The sequence below is a fragment of the Canis lupus genome, chromosome 15 (assembly GCF_011100685.1).
Source record: "Canis lupus familiaris isolate Mischka breed German Shepherd chromosome 15, alternate assembly UU_Cfam_GSD_1.0, whole genome shotgun sequence".
NCBI lineage: Eukaryota > Metazoa > Chordata > Mammalia > Carnivora > Canidae > Canis > Canis lupus.
In genome coordinates this window covers 56,287,155-56,306,941 of record NC_049236.1, presented here as the reverse complement: position 1 = coordinate 56,306,941, position 19,787 = coordinate 56,287,155, and the positions used below count along the sequence as shown (strand labels likewise).

Genomic DNA, 19,787 nt, shown 5'->3' with positions numbered 1-19,787 from the left:
TCACCATTAATGTATTTTAGCAATAGACATATTGGTCCAGCTTTTTCTGGAGCACAGTTTGTGAAGTACCACATGGATCTCAAAAACAGAGCCAATTATGTTACATCCCCTAGCTGCCCCTGCTAATAAGATTAAAGCCAAACTCATCAGGTACTGGTGCCATCCAAATCAGCCTTTCATAACCTGCCTTACCTACTAACATTCCCAACCCCGCAGGCCAGTCCTGCCATTGTTCAAACACTCTGTGTACTCTCAAGAATCTACACCCTTGCACAAACTATTTTCGGAAATGCTCTTTTCCTAAACTCTGGTGCAGTTCTTTTCTACCTTCAAGGTGTCACTCAAATATTACCTCTTCTATGAGGCCATCACCCTGAATTCCCAGGCAGTTACTCACTCCTCTTTGCTCCCACGTATTTCATGAGGTGGTATTTATCACACTGTATGTTAACTCTTGGTTTACATGAACTCTCTCTGAGGGGAGGTGCTATACTTCACTCTACTTCAATAACACCCAACTTCTGGGAGAGTCTGACAACACAGGTGGCTAAAAACTGCTATTCAATAAACAAATGTAGCTTGATGACTGGCTAATTAGGAATCAGTGCTACCCTTCTAACTCCTGCCCTTAATTTCAACTGTATCAAATTGGTCTTACTGTGGAAACCATCAAAATAATGCAGTTTTCTAACCACAGAGTAAACCCCTTTGGGAATGCAAAACCATATGGCTCTTTGTAGTCCCAGAACATACTGTGTGTTCCACAGAACTGCTAAACATGAAATGAAATGAGCTCCTACATCCACTCCATTCTTTCAAGTTTGCCTGCAAAAGGGGGTACATAAGGAAGGCACTGGTGGGAAAGGACAAAGAACATTAGATTTCTTTTGGATGGGGAACTGTAAACTCTCCTTTAAAATCTCTTTTTATCCTGGAACAAGTTTCTCTGTATAAACAATTATTTAAAAACAAATAAAAAAGCTTTTCTCAAGTCACTTCTCTACTGGACTCTTCCAGGAAGCAGGGAAGAATCTTACAGACCTGACTTGTGATCATGGGAATTTGGGGTAGTATTCATGAAGCCAGGTGAACTGGTGTGAAGCATGATTTCAGAGATTCTACTGAACTGGCACATACAGCTACAAAAATTCCCCCATCTCAAAAGGTGCCGACCTAAGTAATTTTGGAAATGAGTAGACGTCTTTAAGACAAAAGGTAAAAGGAACTCTAGTTAATAAAATTGTTTCCTTCCTGGGTACAGCTTAACAATCAGACCTTGCTCTATACATATACTGAAATGAAACAATTAATTAAGTGGATGGCAGGCAATGAGAGCCAGGTGGAGCGGGGGTTTCACATAAGCGAGGGGAAGAAGGCAGAATGATCCATGTGGTAATGGCTAACAAATAGAGACATCAGTATAAACTCATGTTTAACCTAACATACATATGTTACACTTAGCAATATTATAATATATGTATACGGTTAGCATATAAACTTCTTTTTTGCTTGTCAGTTGAGAAGGCCTATAAAAAAAGACATTCCAACAGCATCGAGCATATCTAATATATAGATCTTAAAACCTAATACCATTTTCCAATGAAAGAACAGGTTCCATGGAGCAATGGCTAACTCTATGACTGGGGTAGGAAATATATAAGATAATATAGAAGTCTGGAGTATCTTACAGCATCAGAAAGTAAGGATTAAAAACACATACATACACATGCTGATAGGGGTATGTTAAAGAAACACAGAAGCCAGCTAAAAGAGTTCCATGACTTCCATGGCCAAAGCTGGAACATCTTCAGCTCTATGGACTGACTGAATCAATGAAAGAATAGATGAGTGGAAGGAGACGAATCTCCCATGCAGAAGAATTCCAAGTAATTTATGTAGACACAGATACTCTGCTTCAAGGGAGGTAAGCATAACTCTCCACTCCTTAGGTGTGGACCATGCATAGTGACTTCCTTCCTAAGTTATAGTGAAGGGGAAATAAAGAGTAAGTTTACAGGAGAGAAACCTGACAAACACATGTACTCTGATATGATGTAATGGAAATGACACTTTACCTCTGTGATCTTTCTTCGAAAAATCCATAACCCCAGTAGTCATGTGAAAAACATCAGATACATTTGAATAGTGAGCATTCTACAAAATACTTGGACACTATTCCCCAAAACTGTCAGGGTTATAAAAAACAAAGAAATTCAGAAAACCAAGAGGAGCCCTAAAGAGACATGGTAACAAAACATAATACTGTCCTGAAACAAAAAAAAGACAGTAGGTAAAAACTAAGGAAATAAGTAAGACTATGGACTTCAGATAATAATAATAATAATAATAATAATAATAATAATAATAATAAATCAATACTGATTTGTGAACTATAGCAAATGCACCATACTAGTGTAAGATGTTAATAATGGCGCAACCTGTGTGCAGGTTATATTGGAATTCTCTGTACTTTTCTTGATTTTTCTGTACATATGAAACTGTTCTAAAAAATGAAATAGATTTTAAAAAATTTTCCTCCATCTCTCAACTCTTTAGACACAAAGTTGAAAGTTATAGAAAAAAGGAATTAGCATGTTTGTAATTTCTCTACATCTTCTGCTAATTCAGTTCAAATACCTGGAGTCCCTATTCTTTTCAGGATGAAGACCTTGTCCCTCACAACGTTAAGGTGGCTATAAGGAGAGATCTTTGAGAATTAACTACAGTAAGAACATCAAGAGGATTTTATCAACAAACTGTTGAAGTCTGCCAGGAGTGTAAAGCTCACATCTGTCTTTACATGAGCTTAGTAATCTTAGAACAGCTCCCAGATAGAAGCAGAAGCCATGTGAAGAAGAACATGTCCACCAGGAGAACGAGAGGAAAAAAATGGCCTACAGGAAAGCACTTACAGCCCTTTCCATCTCTGCCCTCTCTCTCCTGACAAGAGAACTGAGAGACTCAAAGGAAACGCTGCTGAGAATACAAGCCAAACTATCAAAGAAAGCTAGTGCTCTCCCACTCTTGTCATTCACACTGTTATCCGTTCTACTCCCTGCCCCCCTCACCTCTCCCTCCTATATCTGGTCAGCCCCAAGTTCCTCTCAAGAGAAAACATTCAGATCTGGCTGCTGAAATGAATGGCAGGCCAGGAAGAAAGACATCTGAAGCCTGGAACCAGTCCCCCACATCTAAGCACTCTCTGGCTGGCTTATTTGGTGAAGGTGCCATGTATCACCAGTAAACCAGCAGGGCGCCCTTAGTCTTCAGTGGAAGGCAGAAGCTGCGTGTATGATATGTGTTCATCAGGCAAAACCCTAACACCTCCAATTCCAGATCACTGGTTGACTACCCTTCTTCTACAGCACAGAATCCACCTCAGATCTAAACCACAAATCAAAAATCATAGCAGAATCGTGTACAAAAGCAGAAACCAAGAGATCTTAAAAAGCAGTATCAGAAAAGCTTAAGGCTGAAGGAATAAGAGAAAGGGGTGCCCAAGGTAAAATCTAGATCAGCCTGACTCTAAGACAGAAGACAGGGGGACTGGTCGGCCCTCCCACACTCATGTTTACACTTACTTCCACAGATTCCTTTCTTCCTCTGATTTTATACTCAATATTCAGCAAGCAAATTTCCAGTAAAATTGGCTCAAGGAAGCAGAAATTTCTTTAAGAAGAAATTTCTCAAAGTATAAGTCTACTATTCGTTCGGTTTAGAAAAAAAAAAAAAAAACTAGTCCACATTGCACCATCACTCCTAGATGCCATATATCAAAGTTCTAGGTCTTCAGATACATGAAGCATTAGAATTATGGAGAAGGAAAAAAACCTGGAAGATGAGGCCGGTCTTCTATTTTCCCACCTACTTCACCATTACAGATGATAGTTCACTCTGCCAGCTAAACCAGTAAAAGGAAGTGCAAATACCTGATCTAGCAATGCCGCTGTCCCGGTCTTCATTCTGTCCTCTGCTTGGCATGTCAACCGGAGTGCTGTGTGCTAAGATAAAGGCAAAGGTAGCCGTGTTACTGAAATTCCCATAGAACGAGTTGTTTAAAAATGACTGCAGTCATTCTTACATTTCAAAGGAGTCAAGCACTATTGATGACTGGTCTATGTTTATATAAAGATTAACCAGAAAGCAAAATTAATTATGTAGAAAACAAGTAAAAAGAAGACAGAACCAAGTAGCTACCTGCCTTTATCCTATTGTACCATAAACACTTTTTGGAGTGATGCTTAGTTCTAAAACAAACTGAATAATAAATTATTCATGCAGTTAACACAATGAATGAACATTCTCAGGCAGATACTTTCGTCCACTTTCGGCATTATTAGTCTATTTAAATAGCACTGTGTTTTCAAAATGCTTTATAATCAGTTTTATCAGTAACTACAGACAATCTTAGGGGACAGAAATACTTGAAGACCATTTTATAAATTTAAAAAATGTTTCTCTGTTTGTAACCCACTCTCCTGGCAGATTAAAAAACATATACTCATTTTCAAATATTTCTTCCTCCACTTCTTTTCCATGTACACCCAGTATCATTGTAGTTACTGAGAAAAGCTCATACTGGCATGAATTTTAGGAAACACTCTAAAGTATTGCAGACTTCTAGGAATGCTTCAGATTCATCTAAACTGTATATTTATTGAGCTGGAGGATAGATGGCATGTTGCTATAGTAAGCTTTACAATGTACAAGAAGCCTAGTGCCCTGCCTATTATTATACTTGCCAGCTATTTTTTTTATTTATTTTCACAATGTTAGAGAGAGCATATAAACATTTTATCCTCACACTAAGTAGGTGGAGGGTGCCAGTTTCATTTGGGTGTCAGTTAACTATGGTGCTTAGCATAGTTCCCGCTACAAAGAAGAGCAGAATGAAGAATATCATTTGCCATAAACATAAATTTAATGTTAGTAGTGAAGATTCCCCACACTTGTTAATCATGCCAGACTACAACAGACATTCAACAGCTTTACTAGCAAGGCCAGTTAAATCTCAGAATTTACCTACCCAGAAAGACCAAGATTATTATTATACCTGTAAAGAACCTAGAAACTATGTTTAAACTACTTAAATGCTAGACAGAAAAAGAGAGAGAAATGAGGAGGGGTGGGGGAGTAGAGAGAAAGAGAGGTCTTCCATGCTCTTATTAGGGTGACTTTTGAAAGAAACTCTGTGCAGGTAAGGATGCAGGTGAATAAATGGATAAAAGTATACCATGGGAAAGGGAAACAGTTCAGAGCAGCAGAAGAGGCCCAGGAAAATCAGAAAATATAATCCTCTTAGAAACACTAAGGGCTCATTTCAGATCAAAATCAGCTTACGCTGGGGTATTAGCAAAGACATTTACAACAGAGGTTCTTTGGTGGAATTTTCAAAATACCATGAACTTGGCTAAATTTGAAACTAATATCTCAAGAGCCCCTTGGATTTCTAAAGAGGCACCAAATAGGATTTTTTTTCTAAGAACCTGCACAGGACTTCTTATTAATATGTGTGTGGGTCACACTGTACTCAGCATTCCACACAAACCTGCAAAGAAAGAAGCACTCCGGGTGAGCCGGAGAGGTCCTCCTTCAGCTACGCCCTGCAGCAGTTTGCTGCTGCATGCTTGCAGCAGACCTAGAGACAGAAACACACACAAGAGGGCAAACAAAGTACACAAACAAAAATAAACACAGATTAAAGGTGATGCAAAAAAAAAAAAACAAAAAACCAAAACAACACAACAAACTCAAATAAAGCAAAACACACACCCACAATAGTGATATTCAGAAAGAAAGAGCCCAGTTACGTGGCTGATTTTACCTAGGTTACTTCCAGTACGACAAGGACCCAAATTATTCTGATTTGTGTTCAGTTTTCCCAAATTAGGATCTTGGTGGATGTATTCAAAGCTGTCTTGCAAGCTAAATCCGGAGAGGGGAAGGAAGGAAGACAGAGAGAGAGAGAGAGAGAGAGAGAGAGAGAGAGAGAAAAAAAAAATCAAGAGACAAATAAAGCCGTTTTCTAATAAACTCTCAAAACATAGACATCTAACCAGTTACCCAGACTTGTCTTTATAAATGAATAAAGTTTCACATCTAGCAAAGGAAATCAAACTTTAGGGGAATTTGTTGGCAGAAAAGACAAGAAAAACTTTTTGGAGGCAGTCCAACAAGAAAAACTTTTTGGAGGCAGCCCAACCTATAAAACTAAACAATGCTTCCCTAACAGTTTCACGTTATATAATGAGACACCTACAAATTTTGCTTTGGTGATTAACGGCTGGGATACTGCTTTTCATTCCCAAATTGTGCTTTAGTAACTGATACCCAAGATGTTGCCATTAATTTCAAGGGTAATCCCACTGTAAACTTTCAAAATGAAATTCATTTTAACTCTTAGTTAACATCTATAAGCAATTTGGTAACTTTTTTCAGGAGGAAGATATAACAGAATTACGATTCCTATAAGAAATTGACTTCACATCTAAAAAGTTAGAATTACTCATAAACACAAATGTGAGAGAAGCAGATTTTAACAATTTACCTGATTTATTAGTCAGTGAAATAAATATCAAGACTTTGAGGATAATACGGCATAAGATGGCCAAAATAATTTTAATTTAAATCTGAGCTCGATATTCTATTATAGGGAATAAGTATAATAATCAAAGAGTCTGAAAAAGAATATCTCACAAGGAAAAAAATATCAGGGGACGCCTGGGTGGCTCAGCAGTTGAGTGTCTGCCTTCAGCCCAAGGTGTGATCCTGGAGTTCCAGGATCGAGTCCCACATCGGGCTCCCTGCATGGAGTCTGCTTCTCTCTCTCTGCCTATGTCTCTGCCTCTCTATCTGTGTGTGTCTCATGAATAAGCAAGTAAAATATTTAAAAAGAAAAGAAAAAACATCAATTCCCATACTACCTTAAGTCATGCCAGCCCAATGTTAAATGCTCAAACAAGTTAAATTCATTATGTTGTTGAAGAGTACGCAGACTTACTTAGTGGTACCCAAATCAACAAAGGAAAATATTTTTAATTTCCCAGGATTATAAAAAAAGAACAGCCTTCATTTGACCCCTAAGAATACCCCTTTAATTTATAACAAACTTCCTTCAAACTTATCAAAGTATAACAAATGTTTGGTTTACTCAAAAATGAAGCATATGAAATATTTCTGCTTGAAAAATTCAAAATATACGAACAAATGTAGCAGAATGAGAATTAAGTTAGACACACCAGTATTCTTAGTCAACAAAGAAGTATAAAATTAGAGAAGGAAAAAAACTTGGGAGTAAAGATCAGAATAGTGCATGGCCCAATCCCAACCAATCACGGAGGCTATACTGTCAGCTGAATAGATGGTGAGCACACATGACCCATCCTGCCATACATATGCCTAGCAGCCTGGAGAAACTCCCTATGCATCTCATTCCTTTAGAAATAAATTGACAAAGTAAGCAAGCAACAAGTTTGTCTTTTTTTAAAGATAAAATAATGTTGGGAAATAGTCATTTATTTGTATTTAAGGCCACCTGATAAAGTCAAAAGGCCTTTTCATACTTATCATGTACAGGAAGATAGCCACTTTTAAAATCCCTTTGTTAATGTGGACTCTTCCCACTTTTCATTTCAAAAGAACTTATAGCCCTTGAAGAACTACTCTATCCAGAAACAGCCACTTTAAAAAATAGGGTAGAGGGGGAAAGACAGGTATAAAATCCCAGGCTTACTTATTTGTACTCCCACAGAAGCTGCCCATTCTAGCAGAGAACACCTTACTAATCATCAGTTGTGGAGGAGAACTGGAAGGGAAAAAAAAAAAAAAAAAGGAGAAATGTATTTTTGAAGTAAAAAGCCAGTATCACCATTCCATTTCTCAGAACTAGTAGAAAAAGAAGCCCAAACTTACCGTATATAGTGTATCTTTAAGGTAGAGCCCTTATAACTCATTGCAACCGAGCCAAACATCATTTCCCCTAGCATGTTGACATCGGAAGCTGGTCTTGTGTACTACCACACATGAAAGAAACCAAAATCAAAGTTAATATGTGGTGCAACATGATGTGCAGTGCAACAGAAAATTAACCTATGGGCCTGTCTTTAGTGTCGTGGGTAACTATAACTCTTTCTCAAAGCAGAAACTCGTCATTTTACAGTCTTAATCAATAGTGATTGCCTGTTTTTCCCCAAAATTATTACTTATGTTCATGATTTCATCTTTATGCACAATATCTTTGTACAGGATCCCAGTGTCTCAGTAGGGGTCATTTTTAGTTTTGTTATGAAAAACGAAGGTTTTTCATTTTCTCCATTTATCAACTCTAGAGAAAGAGACTAAGTTGTGAAAACTAAAAACAGGCTAACTCTTCTCTTGGTACCAAAAATACATCCTGAAAAGAAACACAATTCAGGATTATTCACCTAAATAATCAACAGTGTTGAGTAAAGATGCCAATTGGCACAGGGAGGATTTTGTGAGGGTCCAAAAAGTAACAGATGGTCTGACACCTCACAAGTTTTACCAATAAATATCTCAAAAATATTTGACCCTTCTAGCTTCTGACCAGTTTTTCTTGTCCCTTTTGTCATCTAAAAGGGTGGCCTGAGCTACCTCCAACTTTCCCAAGTCTCATTTGCTAACCTACTGCAGGATCATCTCCTCAAATTGTTCTAGTGATGGCCTCTACCATCCTGTCAAATCCAATGCACTTTCCAGTTTACCTTCTTAAACATCTTTTACCATAGTTGATGTTCTTATTTACCCTCCTTTCTGAATCTCTTCTATGACCATCCCTTGAACAAGGTTGTTCCTCAGAGGGCACTCCTCCTCACCGTCTGCATTCTGAACCACTCTTAGGATTTTGGTTATTCTTTACACAGGAATACCTCCCAAATTTTTATCTCTAAACTCAGACCACTCCCTGAATTCTAGAATCCTACATCCAAATGCATTCATTCACATATCGTAATAATACATTATCACTGCACAGGTGTGGTAATATAACATGTTTTTTTTTTTAAGATTTATTTATTTATTCATGATAGACATTGAGAGAGAGAGAGAGAGGCAGAGACACATACAGAGGGAGAAGCAGGCTCCATGCCAGGAGCCCGACGCGGGACTCGATCCTGGGACTCCAGGATCACGCCCTGGGCCAAAGGAAGGCGCCAAACCGCTAAGCCACCCAGGGATCCCTATAACATGTTTTATATATAATATATAATAATATATTGTTATGTGAATGAATGCATTTGGATATAAGGTTCGAGCCACCTATTCTAAATGCTCATGACACACTGATGAACATGATAAATATGAATGTCAACCAAGCTAGTATGCCACAGGCACCCCAGCACAGCCTGACCAAGAAAAAACAACTATTTCTCTGTGACCCAGCCCATTCGGCCCCAGATTCTCTGCTAGTATGCTTTCCACCCAAGCAAAAACATGGGCATTGTTCTTAACATTATCTTTTCAATCTTTAAACTCCAAATCCACAAACATACACGCGTATACACACTAGTACATGCACACACTAACGCATATACACACCTACTTACACATGTTTGCAGAGGAGGAAAAAGAAAATAAATCTTTCAGCCTTGTTTAACTAGGCTCCTCTGGTTATAGCTCACGCCAACCTCTTCTCACTACATGCAGACAGAAACCAACTGTCTTTCACATTTTTTATTAATAACCTCCACCCACCACCTCCATTTTATAATCTTTTCTTGGGGTACAAGGTCTACATGCCAATTGTAATTCTCAACTAGCTGAAAACTTCACTGTATACTTTTTTAATCACATACTGCCTTGAGATCCAGGAGTACTGTGAAATAAAGGCAAGCTCATGGCACAAATCCTGAACACAAAATTAACAAAGTTTCATAGACCAGTGGCTGCTGGCAATTTACCTGGCTTTGCTGTTCTAGCAACATGGAAAATTCCATGAGTCAAAAAAAAAAAAAAAAACAAAAAAAACCACGATACATTCTCCATCAGTTTACACCCTCTTGCTCTTTGGTATTTATGAAACATTTCTTCCCTTATGTCTAGTTAGCCAGTGTTTTTCAATAACCCTAATCTCTATCCTCTACTGTTTTACACACACACACACACACACACACACACGCCACCAGCTCTGTATCCCTCACACTCACACTATATCCCTTTCTTTCTTCTCCTAAAGAAGATTCTCTTCCTCCTACTGGCAAATGTTATTTTTTTTTTAAGATGCCCATATACATTCCCAGAATCCTTACAATTCTTATAACAAAACTGGAAAATCCATGCTTTTTAAATAGGTTCTGGCAACAAAGGAAGCAAAACAAAAGGGTTTAACCTCATTCACACTATTTCTTCCTCATTCAGTATGTATTATACTGGGTCACCTTGACTCAATCATAGTTTTTATTGAGACAAAAGCCAAAGTGTGCAAACAGCACTGACATGAAACATTTAAGAGCACATTTTTGTATACTTTTGTATACTTATGTTTATGTTCCTGGAGTAAAAGCCTCAAGCAGGTACTCTGCCCTGCGGAGAAATTATAGTGACTTCGGCCCCAGGGAGTGTCGTACACGACAAGGATGGTTTTACCTGGTACTTTGGGAGCTGCTCCTTAGCATGTTGTAGAGATCCCCCGGAAGAACTATGGGAAGAGACGCTGCTGCCGCCGCCACTGCCCTGACAGCACTTGGCTGACAGTTTAATAGGGACATCCTCTGTTTTCTGGGGTGACAGAGAGGCAAGATAAGATATTGCTAAGTGTATCAGGCTTCCTCTGCACGCTCTTCACTGGGAATTTTTTTTTTTTTTTAAAGATTTTATTTATTTGAGAGACAGCACAGAAGGAGAGAGCACACAGGGAGAAGAAGCAGGCTCCAACCTAAGCAGGGAGCCAGATCGGGGACTCAGTCCCAGGACTCTGGGATCAAGACCTGAGCAAGAGGCAGATACTTAATAGACTGAGCCACCCAAGTGCCCTGGGAATTTCTTTTTTAAACCACTGTTACATCATACCTAAATTGCACAGAAAACCAGAAGCTTTTTTCTCCTTCTTGATGAGGACAAAAATGTAGCTCCTGAGAGTCTATATAATATCTGGGAGGGAGGCACACTGAAGAAAGATAACTGGACATAAGAAGGGAGTTATGTAGTATGACTATTCACCTTAAGCAATTCAACTGTTATTTATATTTCAATTCATATCTTGAAATCATCAGTGAGATCTGATCAGTTATTAGAGGATCTGATCCTCTAATAACTCTGATCGGGTTATTAGAGGATCTGTTAATACTGCGGAGAGTCATCATCTATAAAATTGATATGGAGAAAGACAATGCTTCAAATTTAAAATTTTACCAGGCAAATGGAACTAAGTAAGAAAGCAAAATGACTAATCTGGAGAGTGTGGGTTAGTATTTTTATTTTTATTTTTTTTTATTTTTATTTTTTTTTGTGGGTTAGTATTTTTAATGACACACCCCTTGTAGCACTCCTTTAAAGGTAACAGGAGAGAAAATCATGAGGTCGAGTTTGTGAAAGATGAACCAAAACTCTGAAATAGGAGCTCCTATGAATTTTACATCATGTGATGGAAAAGTGATCCTTAAAGGTTAGGGGTAATAAAAGATTATCTACTATATATTCATAAATAGGGTTCACTGTTAATTTTGTGACATAAAGGTATAAAGATACACCTTCATTATTTTTTCCCTTCCTCCTACAACAAAATATACTACTCCCTACAGAAGCATCCTGTGCCATCTCTGATAAGTTGTTTCTGTTCTGTCCAAGTCTTACTTGCTTTTTTGTGTGCAGCATTTGCTTGGAAAAACATGAATGCAACTGCAGCTTATCTAATCTCCAATGTGACAGTCACACTGGTGGTCTAATGCAAATGCCTGCAGTCATGTGCTTGATACAAACTCATGATGTTTTGTGTTTGCCAAGGGAGTGGGGGGCTGAAAATGGGGAAAGAATGTAAGGAAAAGGGCAGCCCCAGTGGCCCAGCATTTAGCACTGCCTTCAGCCCGGGGTGTGATCCTGGAGCCCCAAGATCGAGTCCCATGTCAGGCTCCTACACGGAGACTGCTTCTCTCTCTGCCTGCCTCTTTCTCTCTCTCTCTCTCTCTCTCTCTGCTTCTCCCTCTGCCTGCCCCCCCCCTCTGTCATGAATAAATAAAATCTTTTAAAAAAAAAAAAAAAAGAAGAATGTACCAAACACACAAACTGTGCTGGTCCATACCAGCCACTCTAGCAGCCATCAGCATCCAAAGTTGTACTGGGCTGTTCCCAGGTATCGGGCACTCCACTCCTTCAACACCCTCTTCAGATCTAGCTGTTACTTAATACCACTTAAACCAGAAACACAGTTCTTCAGAGAGCCTAAGGTGACACTAAGTCTACACCTGCCTCACAGACTGCTAGGCCTTCTGGCTGGGGTACAACACACTGAACAATCTATAATTGGAGATAGTACCTGGTACGGTGAGTAGAGCACCGTCTTTTTTTTTTTTTTTTTTTTTTTTAGCCTTGGGCAAGTTACAAACCTCTCTGGACTCAGCTGCCTTTTCTTTCTTTCTTTTTTTTTTTTTTTTTTTTTTTGCCTTTTCAATTAAATGAGTACTTCCAGACTCCAGCATTATCACTGCTCTGATATACCAAAATTCCAGTTCCTTTTGAAAACCAGGGAGATTTTTTTCCCTCCATCCGTTACCACCATTAGGAGCCCTAGTGATGGTGTGTGGGTGTTCCAACTAAACTATCTGTGCAAGGCCTTCAGGGAAACAGGAAATGATGTGGGCAATCGAGGGGAAACCACGTCCTGTCCACCAAAGGGTCAAGTGCTGGCTCACCTAAACTTTGATACAAATCTACTTATTAAAGCCTACAGGTGAATCACCTGAGAGATCCCTTCCCCACCCCACTCCCCTCCTAACCTAACAAGCCCAACAACTACTGTAATGATTAGCTACCTGGCCAACTTCCACTTTAAAGCATTATGGAATCTACCCCGCTAAACTGCCTTTAACCAAATACTTCCTTCCTGAAAAAATGATCTTTATCAAAAGCAGGAAAACAGGCCCTCGGCCCTGATGAAACAAAGACCATGATATAAACTATTCATTTACTTAGCTACACATTCAATGAGCTGCCAGAATTCGGGCAGTATAGATAGCAAAGTATTAAACATGAGAAGAATGAAAAGTCCAAAGGCAACACCTTAGAAGTACCCTGAGCTGACATCCAGAAGACTCAGGGAGGACCGGATTCTACTCCTCACCCGGACACACGACCTTACCTTTCCTGTTCTGGCTTTAAGGGATCAAGGGCTGCTATATCCTCACTTTACCCATCTCAGATTCCCCCCACATGCCCCACCCCAGGACATCACCACCATTAACCTGCTTTCCACTAACAAAGGAAATAAATAAAGCTTCATTTGACAGAGGGGTTTGGGAAGCACTCCCTTTTGAAGATGAAAGTGTAGTTAGCATACTGAAGCCCTATAGTAAGGAAAGCTATTTAATTTTGTTTAACCCAGTGCAATGTAATACCTCTTACTATCTATGAGAAATACTGGACAGAATGAGCTATTAACTTCCCTTTAGGCTAACATTTCAGAGTTCTCAGTTTTCCTATTACACATGTTTGGCATCCAAATCTACTGAATTGCAACTTACCAGCAAATTTCCCCCTAGTAATATTTTCAATACACTGTGAGCATCGGTCATGATTCCTTGCTAACAGTTAGTTTCACCTGTGTATATTAATAAGAATACAAATGTAGTAGCGCAGGGTGGTGGAGAGCCTTGTTTATGTTTCTTCTGAACCATTAATGATACCGTACAATAAAGCCCAAAGCAAAGATTATGAATTAATAAACAATTGCTCAGAGATATGGTTAACATCACAAATATAAAAGATGAAAGTAAATCTGCATTTCGTACCTGAGTTGCCACCTCTTCAATCTTGTGAACGGCTTTAGAATCAAACAAGACTTGTCTGCCTCTCCTTTCACAGTCCTGGTAAACAATCAGGCGGATCTCATTCAGGTCAAACTCCGAACATGACCAACTGTGGATTAAAAAGGAGGAAAGAAGCTATATTATCCACAACACTTGAAATGATCATGGAGAGCTAAGTTTCCCAGCCAATGTACCTATGTGCATCAGAAGGTCACAAGTGTGCAGAGCTAATGACCCCTTCACACCCAGGGGCAAAAAGCCTCATCTGAGGGCTCATATGGGCCATACAAATATTGCCAAATGTCCACGACAAAGGCTGGGAAGATGGCTATAAATAATAAATCACTGGGGAGAAAGCATCTCTTTCCAAAGCAGCTTTGGACAAAGATAGCAACCAAAAATCACAAGGAAGTGTAGAGAAAGCTAAATCTGGATGCCTAATTCTGAGGATGGCACACCTGATGTATAGGAGTGTTCAAACTTCTGTGTAATTGGTCAGGGAATGATTTGGAGCAAGTTAGTGGGGCCTGCTCTCTTCCTCTCCCACCCACCCAGGCTCAGGTAAAATTGAGTGAAATCACATATCCTAAAATTTAGAATTTTCCTCTATTATAGCTGGCTCTGATACAGAAGTTTTGAAAACCAAGTATATCACTGTACAGAATCTGAATTGCTAACAACAACAACAATAAAGGAAGCATGGTTTATTCCTTAAAAAGAAAACCACAAGCCCAAAATGGTGTCTCTTAAGCATGTCGTCAAACCAGGACTAATACCTAAAACCCTAGTTTTAACCTCCCACAGAAATGGTCTTAACCAGTCAGGAATTTTCTAACCAACATGAGGTAATCTGTCACATGGGCCTTCTCCAAGCCTAAGAGAAGATGAGGTAATTTGCATGATTAAGACCCTTATCCTTCCCCCTAAGGGAAAATGACCTAGTCTGAAACAATCCTTTCTTTTTTTCCTATTAACTCCTTGCTCCATCCTCCTTCCTGTAAAAACCATCCATCCTGTACAACTCTTCAGAGCTGCCCCATTCATGAATTGCTTACTAGAGTCAATTAGAACTTTAAATTTACTCGACTAATTTTTTGTCCTTTAGCATTCCTGAGCAAACCAAAAGTTGCTGGGATAAAACTGCTCTAAACATAGGTTTGTTCTTGAGTAATAGATGAAATGAGAATGCAAGAACTCTAAGAAGGGTAATCATTTAAAATGCACTGCTTTGGGGTGTGTGGCTAGCTCAGTTGGTACAGCGTGTGACTCCTGATCTCTGGGTCATGCAGTCAAGCCCCATGACGGGCCCACTGCCTACTTTTAAAAAGCTTTAAAAATGAATAAATAAATATAAAATGCACTGCTTTGGATATCTTTAGTTATTAGCCTGTTAATTCACTCCACACATATTTGAGTGCCTACTATGATTCAGACACTGTGGTCCAGATGCTAAATATTCAGCAGTTAACTAAACAGACTGATCCTTGCCCTCATGGAGAATGTGGTTTAGTGGGAAACACTGGACTAATAATAACGATATGTGTAACGACATATTATCATAGTACAAAAAGAAAAAGTAAAGGAGTCTCATATTTTCAGATCTAAGGAGCAGGGAAATCCCTAAGGATTCAGGGAAGTGAGGGACGCCTGGGTGGCTCAATGGTTGAGCCCCTGCCTTCGGTTCAGGTCATGATCCCAGGACCCGGGATCAAGTCCCACATCAGACTCCCTGCATGGAGCCTGCTTCTCCTTCTGCCTGTGTCTCTGCGTCTCTCTCTCTGTGTCTCTCATGAATAAATTTTTTTTTTTTTTTTTTTTAAAGGAAGTGAAGCAGGCATCTGGCTGGCTTAGTTGGTAGAACATGTGACTCTTGATCTTGGGGGCTTGAGATCAAGCCCCATGATGAGTGTACAGCTCACTTTAATAAAAAACAAAAAGCAGAGGATTTAAAGAATGACATTTAAACAGGACTTGAAGAAGAGTTCAAGAAATAAAGAATGAGAATGAAAACAAGATAGGAGGGAAGGACATGGAAAGACATAACACTGACGTAAAAGAGAAAGGGAAAAAAAAAAAAAGCCAGAGAAGCAGAGTTCACGAAGCAGGCAGGGAAAAAGGCAGGAGCCAAGATCACACCCTAAGTGCAATGAGAAGTCAAGAGGAACAAAGGCTGATAATAAGTTCAGGTCTATACTTTTAAAAAATTCAACCTGGCTCCTCCAAGCAAAACGGGGGTGGAGATCATCAAGATTGGAAGCAAGGCAGCCAGACATAATTTACTATCAGAGTTGAGGCCCTTCGTCAGGAAGGTTAGAGGGACAGCTACGGAGGTAGAGGAAAGAAAACAGACACTGGAGGTATGTTCAGGGGGCAGAACTGGTAAGACTTAGTGGTGAGATGCAATGGTGCCAGAGGCAAAGGGAGTGCTACCTGCTTCGAGAAAGCTGGGGGAGGAGGAGCTCCCAAGGTACAGATGACAGAGAGAAGGTAAGTAGACTAACAAAAGCAAACTGTAAAATTAAGATAGTTGACTACAGTGCAGTCAGACACATCTGGATTCCCTTTCTTCATCGGCACAATGGGAGTATTTTTTTTTTCAAAGATTTTATCTATTTATTCATGAGAGATACAGAGAGAGGCAGAGACACAGGCCGAGGGAGAAGCAGGCTCCCTGCAGGCAGGGGAGCCTGATGCGGGAGTCAATCCCAGGACCTTGGGATCACGCCCTGGGCTGAAGGCAGACACTCAACCACTGAGCCACCCAGGCATCCCAATGGTACAATTTTTTTAAAAAAACTGATACAGTGTCTGGTAGCCCAACCACAAACTGTGCATTATTGGCTCTTTCCTCTTTCAGGCAGTGGTAGTTAATATTGAACATATTCTTTCAAGGTAGGAGATTAGTTTTCTTAAACCCCAGCACCAAAAATAAAAATAAAGTTCAGGTTGTACCATCTTATAGCAACCTATGTTCTAAGGGACCATGCCTAGCATCCCCTCCTCCTGATTTTGATAACAACATGACAAGTTTATCTTGGAAATAATTTTCTCCCTACTCTCTGTCCAGAGGTAGTCCATGATCCATGCCCGGCCAATCACACATGACATTATTCCCAGCTAGGCTGTGAAAGCCAGTCCCCAAACTCAGCTGCTCAGCTGGCAAGTTATAACCCTGGAGTTGATGGTGCTTCTTCTTCTTTTTTTTTTTTTTTTTGCCATTATGAGAACTTATCTCTGAAAATGAAGCCAATGTGGAAGAAAGTAGAGGTGAGCAATGGAATGAGAAAGATTCCATTGGGTATCAAAGCCACCTGCTCCTGAGAGCACTATCCTGGAGTTAGTTTTTTATCACTTACAACCAAAAAGTCCTGATGATTGTGCCCCAAACCACTGCATTTTAAAATTATACAAAGTCATTAATAATGACTGTGGGGAACCTGGCTAGCTCAGTCAGTAGTGTATGCAAATCTTGATCTTGGGGTCGTAAATTCAAGCCCTACACTGGGGTATATAGAGTACTTAAAAAAAAATCTTCAAAAAAAATAGCCTCTCAAATTATTAATACCTAGTACATAGGCTAATGTTATCAAAAGTGAGAAAGCAAAGAGGATTTTATTGTCTTTTTTTCTTGTTCAATCTCTTTTGCCCAAATACACTTTGCCAAGATAGCTTTTTAATTTATTAAGCAACTCGTTCACTCCTTATTTTTGAGGAGTAACCATGACTCAAATATCAAACTGAGGACAGCCTGACTAGAGCAGCTGAGATTTAATAATGATCATATCACCTTATTCAATGTTTCATGCTATTTCTCAATTTTAAAAGAATGGAAATAAAAGATATGAAAAGGGAAAGTATATATGTTAGATTGTCTAATTTTTTGACCCAAATACCTTTAAAAGCTATGTTTTATAAAATATAAGGCAAACCCCACTCCCCTTCTGAATGAATATTGTCTTATTTAATACCTAATTAAAATCTTGTCAGCTGTCATCACTAATATTAGCAGAGGAAATTACAGTTGAGTAATTTGATAAAGAAAATATGGGCAGGACAAAGGAGATTAACTGAGTGCTTCAGAATAAAACAGGCCTGGAATCAAACCTCAGCTCTGCCTCCACCAGTGTGACAGCCTTGATCACATCTCCTCAAGCAGCACTTGTGGGGCCTGGTGTGAAGATTAAAGGAGATAATCCATGGAAATCTCCCAGGGCACCGTCAGCTCTTTCCCCTACGGTTCTCCATAAACAGGGCTTCGGTTAGTCATAATCACATGCCACGTGTATCTTCTGTGTGTCCGCATTCCCTTCAACATTCAACCAAGTTATTGTGGGGCTTCTATGAGCACCAACCATGGTTCCTGGTATTTTACTGAGGGCAACTCTGCATGACTCAAACAGGTATGAAAAAATAAGCTTTGGGCTTTTGCCTTGAGATACCTGTTTGAAAGACATTTATTCTAATCAGAACTACCTCATTTCTTTGCTTTGGTTGGAAACAAGGACAGAACACTGGCCCCGGGATGATTTTCTACGCTATGGCCATGGCTATCTACCTTTTCTCACTGTAAAATTGAAACAAAAGGACTTGGATGGGCCCTTTTCAGTTTTAAGATTCCATGATGCTAAAATCTGCCTGGAACTGAAACTAGATCTTATTTCTGGAACTACTCATCAAGAGCAGGAAGAAAGTGACCAAAGTCTAAATTACTTACCTGAAAGGTGACAGGCAGCAGTTCAAAATGAGTTAAGTACAAAAAGTAGAATCTCTTTAAAAAATATATAACCACGTGTTGTGGGTTGTGTCCCCCAATTCCCCTCAATTCCTAATCCCCGGTACCTGTGAATATGACCTTGCTTGGAAACAGAGTCTTTGCAGATGTAATCAAGTTAAGATGAAATCATACTAGATTAGGATGAGCTTGATCCAATGACTAGTGTCCTCGTAAGAGGAGGGAAATCTGGACACAGACAGAAGGAAGGTGGTGACAGATTGTGGAGTTATGTTGCTACAAGCCAAGGAAACCCAAAGAAGGCTGGCACTCGGGGGATACAATAAATAAGAACTGGATAAATCCTTATTCTGAAAGAATTTAAACTCTGGAAGACACAATTATATAGGAAACTACATGAAAATAAAAGGGCATGAAAGAATATAGAAAGAATATAGAAAGCAAGAGGGGGAAAAAAAGGCCATAAAAGGAAAAAAAGGAAAAAAAAATCCCAGAAGCAGCAATATTTGAACTGAAGAAGTTAGGAAGAATGTGATCGACCTGTGCTTTAAGAGAACTAAAGCTGTTGGAGAAAACCATTTTCAGAGCAAACAGAATGGTGGTAGTGATTTGTATACCCAGGGTTTCAAGGAGTCATGGCTGTAAGGACAAGAGAAGTAGTTGCAGGACTTGCAATGTCCTCCAAGACCAGTTCTAGTGCTGGTGTTTAATTGGTCCTTTGCACTTTATGAGAGTCAGGCTAGAAGTGGGCTTGAGTATGCTCACGTGACACATGATCTGTGAAAAATGAATACTTCAGAAATGCTTTTCCTCTTTGCTCTCACACAAGGAAATAACCCTATATACTCAAAAACAAGTTCACAAGAAGAGTTTACAGGGCAGTCTTGTGACCCAAGAATGTGAATGTTTAGTCAGGTATGATAGGGAACTTTCAATGGTCCAAGAAAAAGTAGAATTAAAACAATAACAAAAAGTAGAATTAAAGCCAACAATAACAATTACAACAGAAAATGGCAATACTATCCATTTCACAAGTAGCTCCCTACACACCTATTGTGTGCCAAGCATCCTTCCAAGAG

General features: G+C 39.3%; 1 protein-coding gene across 5 annotated transcripts in view; it reads right to left on the bottom strand.

Annotated features, from left to right (window-relative positions):
• The window catches only part of FNIP2 (folliculin interacting protein 2), a 132,428-nt gene that overhangs the window by 50,663 nt on the left and 61,978 nt on the right, over nucleotides 1-19,787 (bottom strand). For 3 of the 5 annotated variants that reach the window (XM_038559116.1, XM_038559115.1, XM_038559114.1), the window contains 7 exons: nucleotides 13,959-14,085; nucleotides 10,603-10,734; nucleotides 7,912-8,012; nucleotides 7,733-7,804; nucleotides 5,825-5,925; nucleotides 5,549-5,638; nucleotides 3,930-4,001 (listed from right to left, as the gene is read on the bottom strand). In XM_038559116.1, the coding sequence (XP_038415044.1) occupies nucleotides 3,930-4,001; nucleotides 5,549-5,638; nucleotides 5,825-5,925; nucleotides 7,733-7,804; nucleotides 7,912-8,012; nucleotides 10,603-10,734; nucleotides 13,959-14,085 (695 nt within the window). The remainder of the gene's footprint in view (nucleotides 1-3,929; nucleotides 4,002-5,548; nucleotides 5,639-5,824; nucleotides 5,926-7,732; nucleotides 7,805-7,911; nucleotides 8,013-10,602; nucleotides 10,735-13,958; nucleotides 14,086-19,787) is intronic. The other 2 variants (XM_038559118.1, XM_038559117.1) reach the window with 1 other exon arrangement.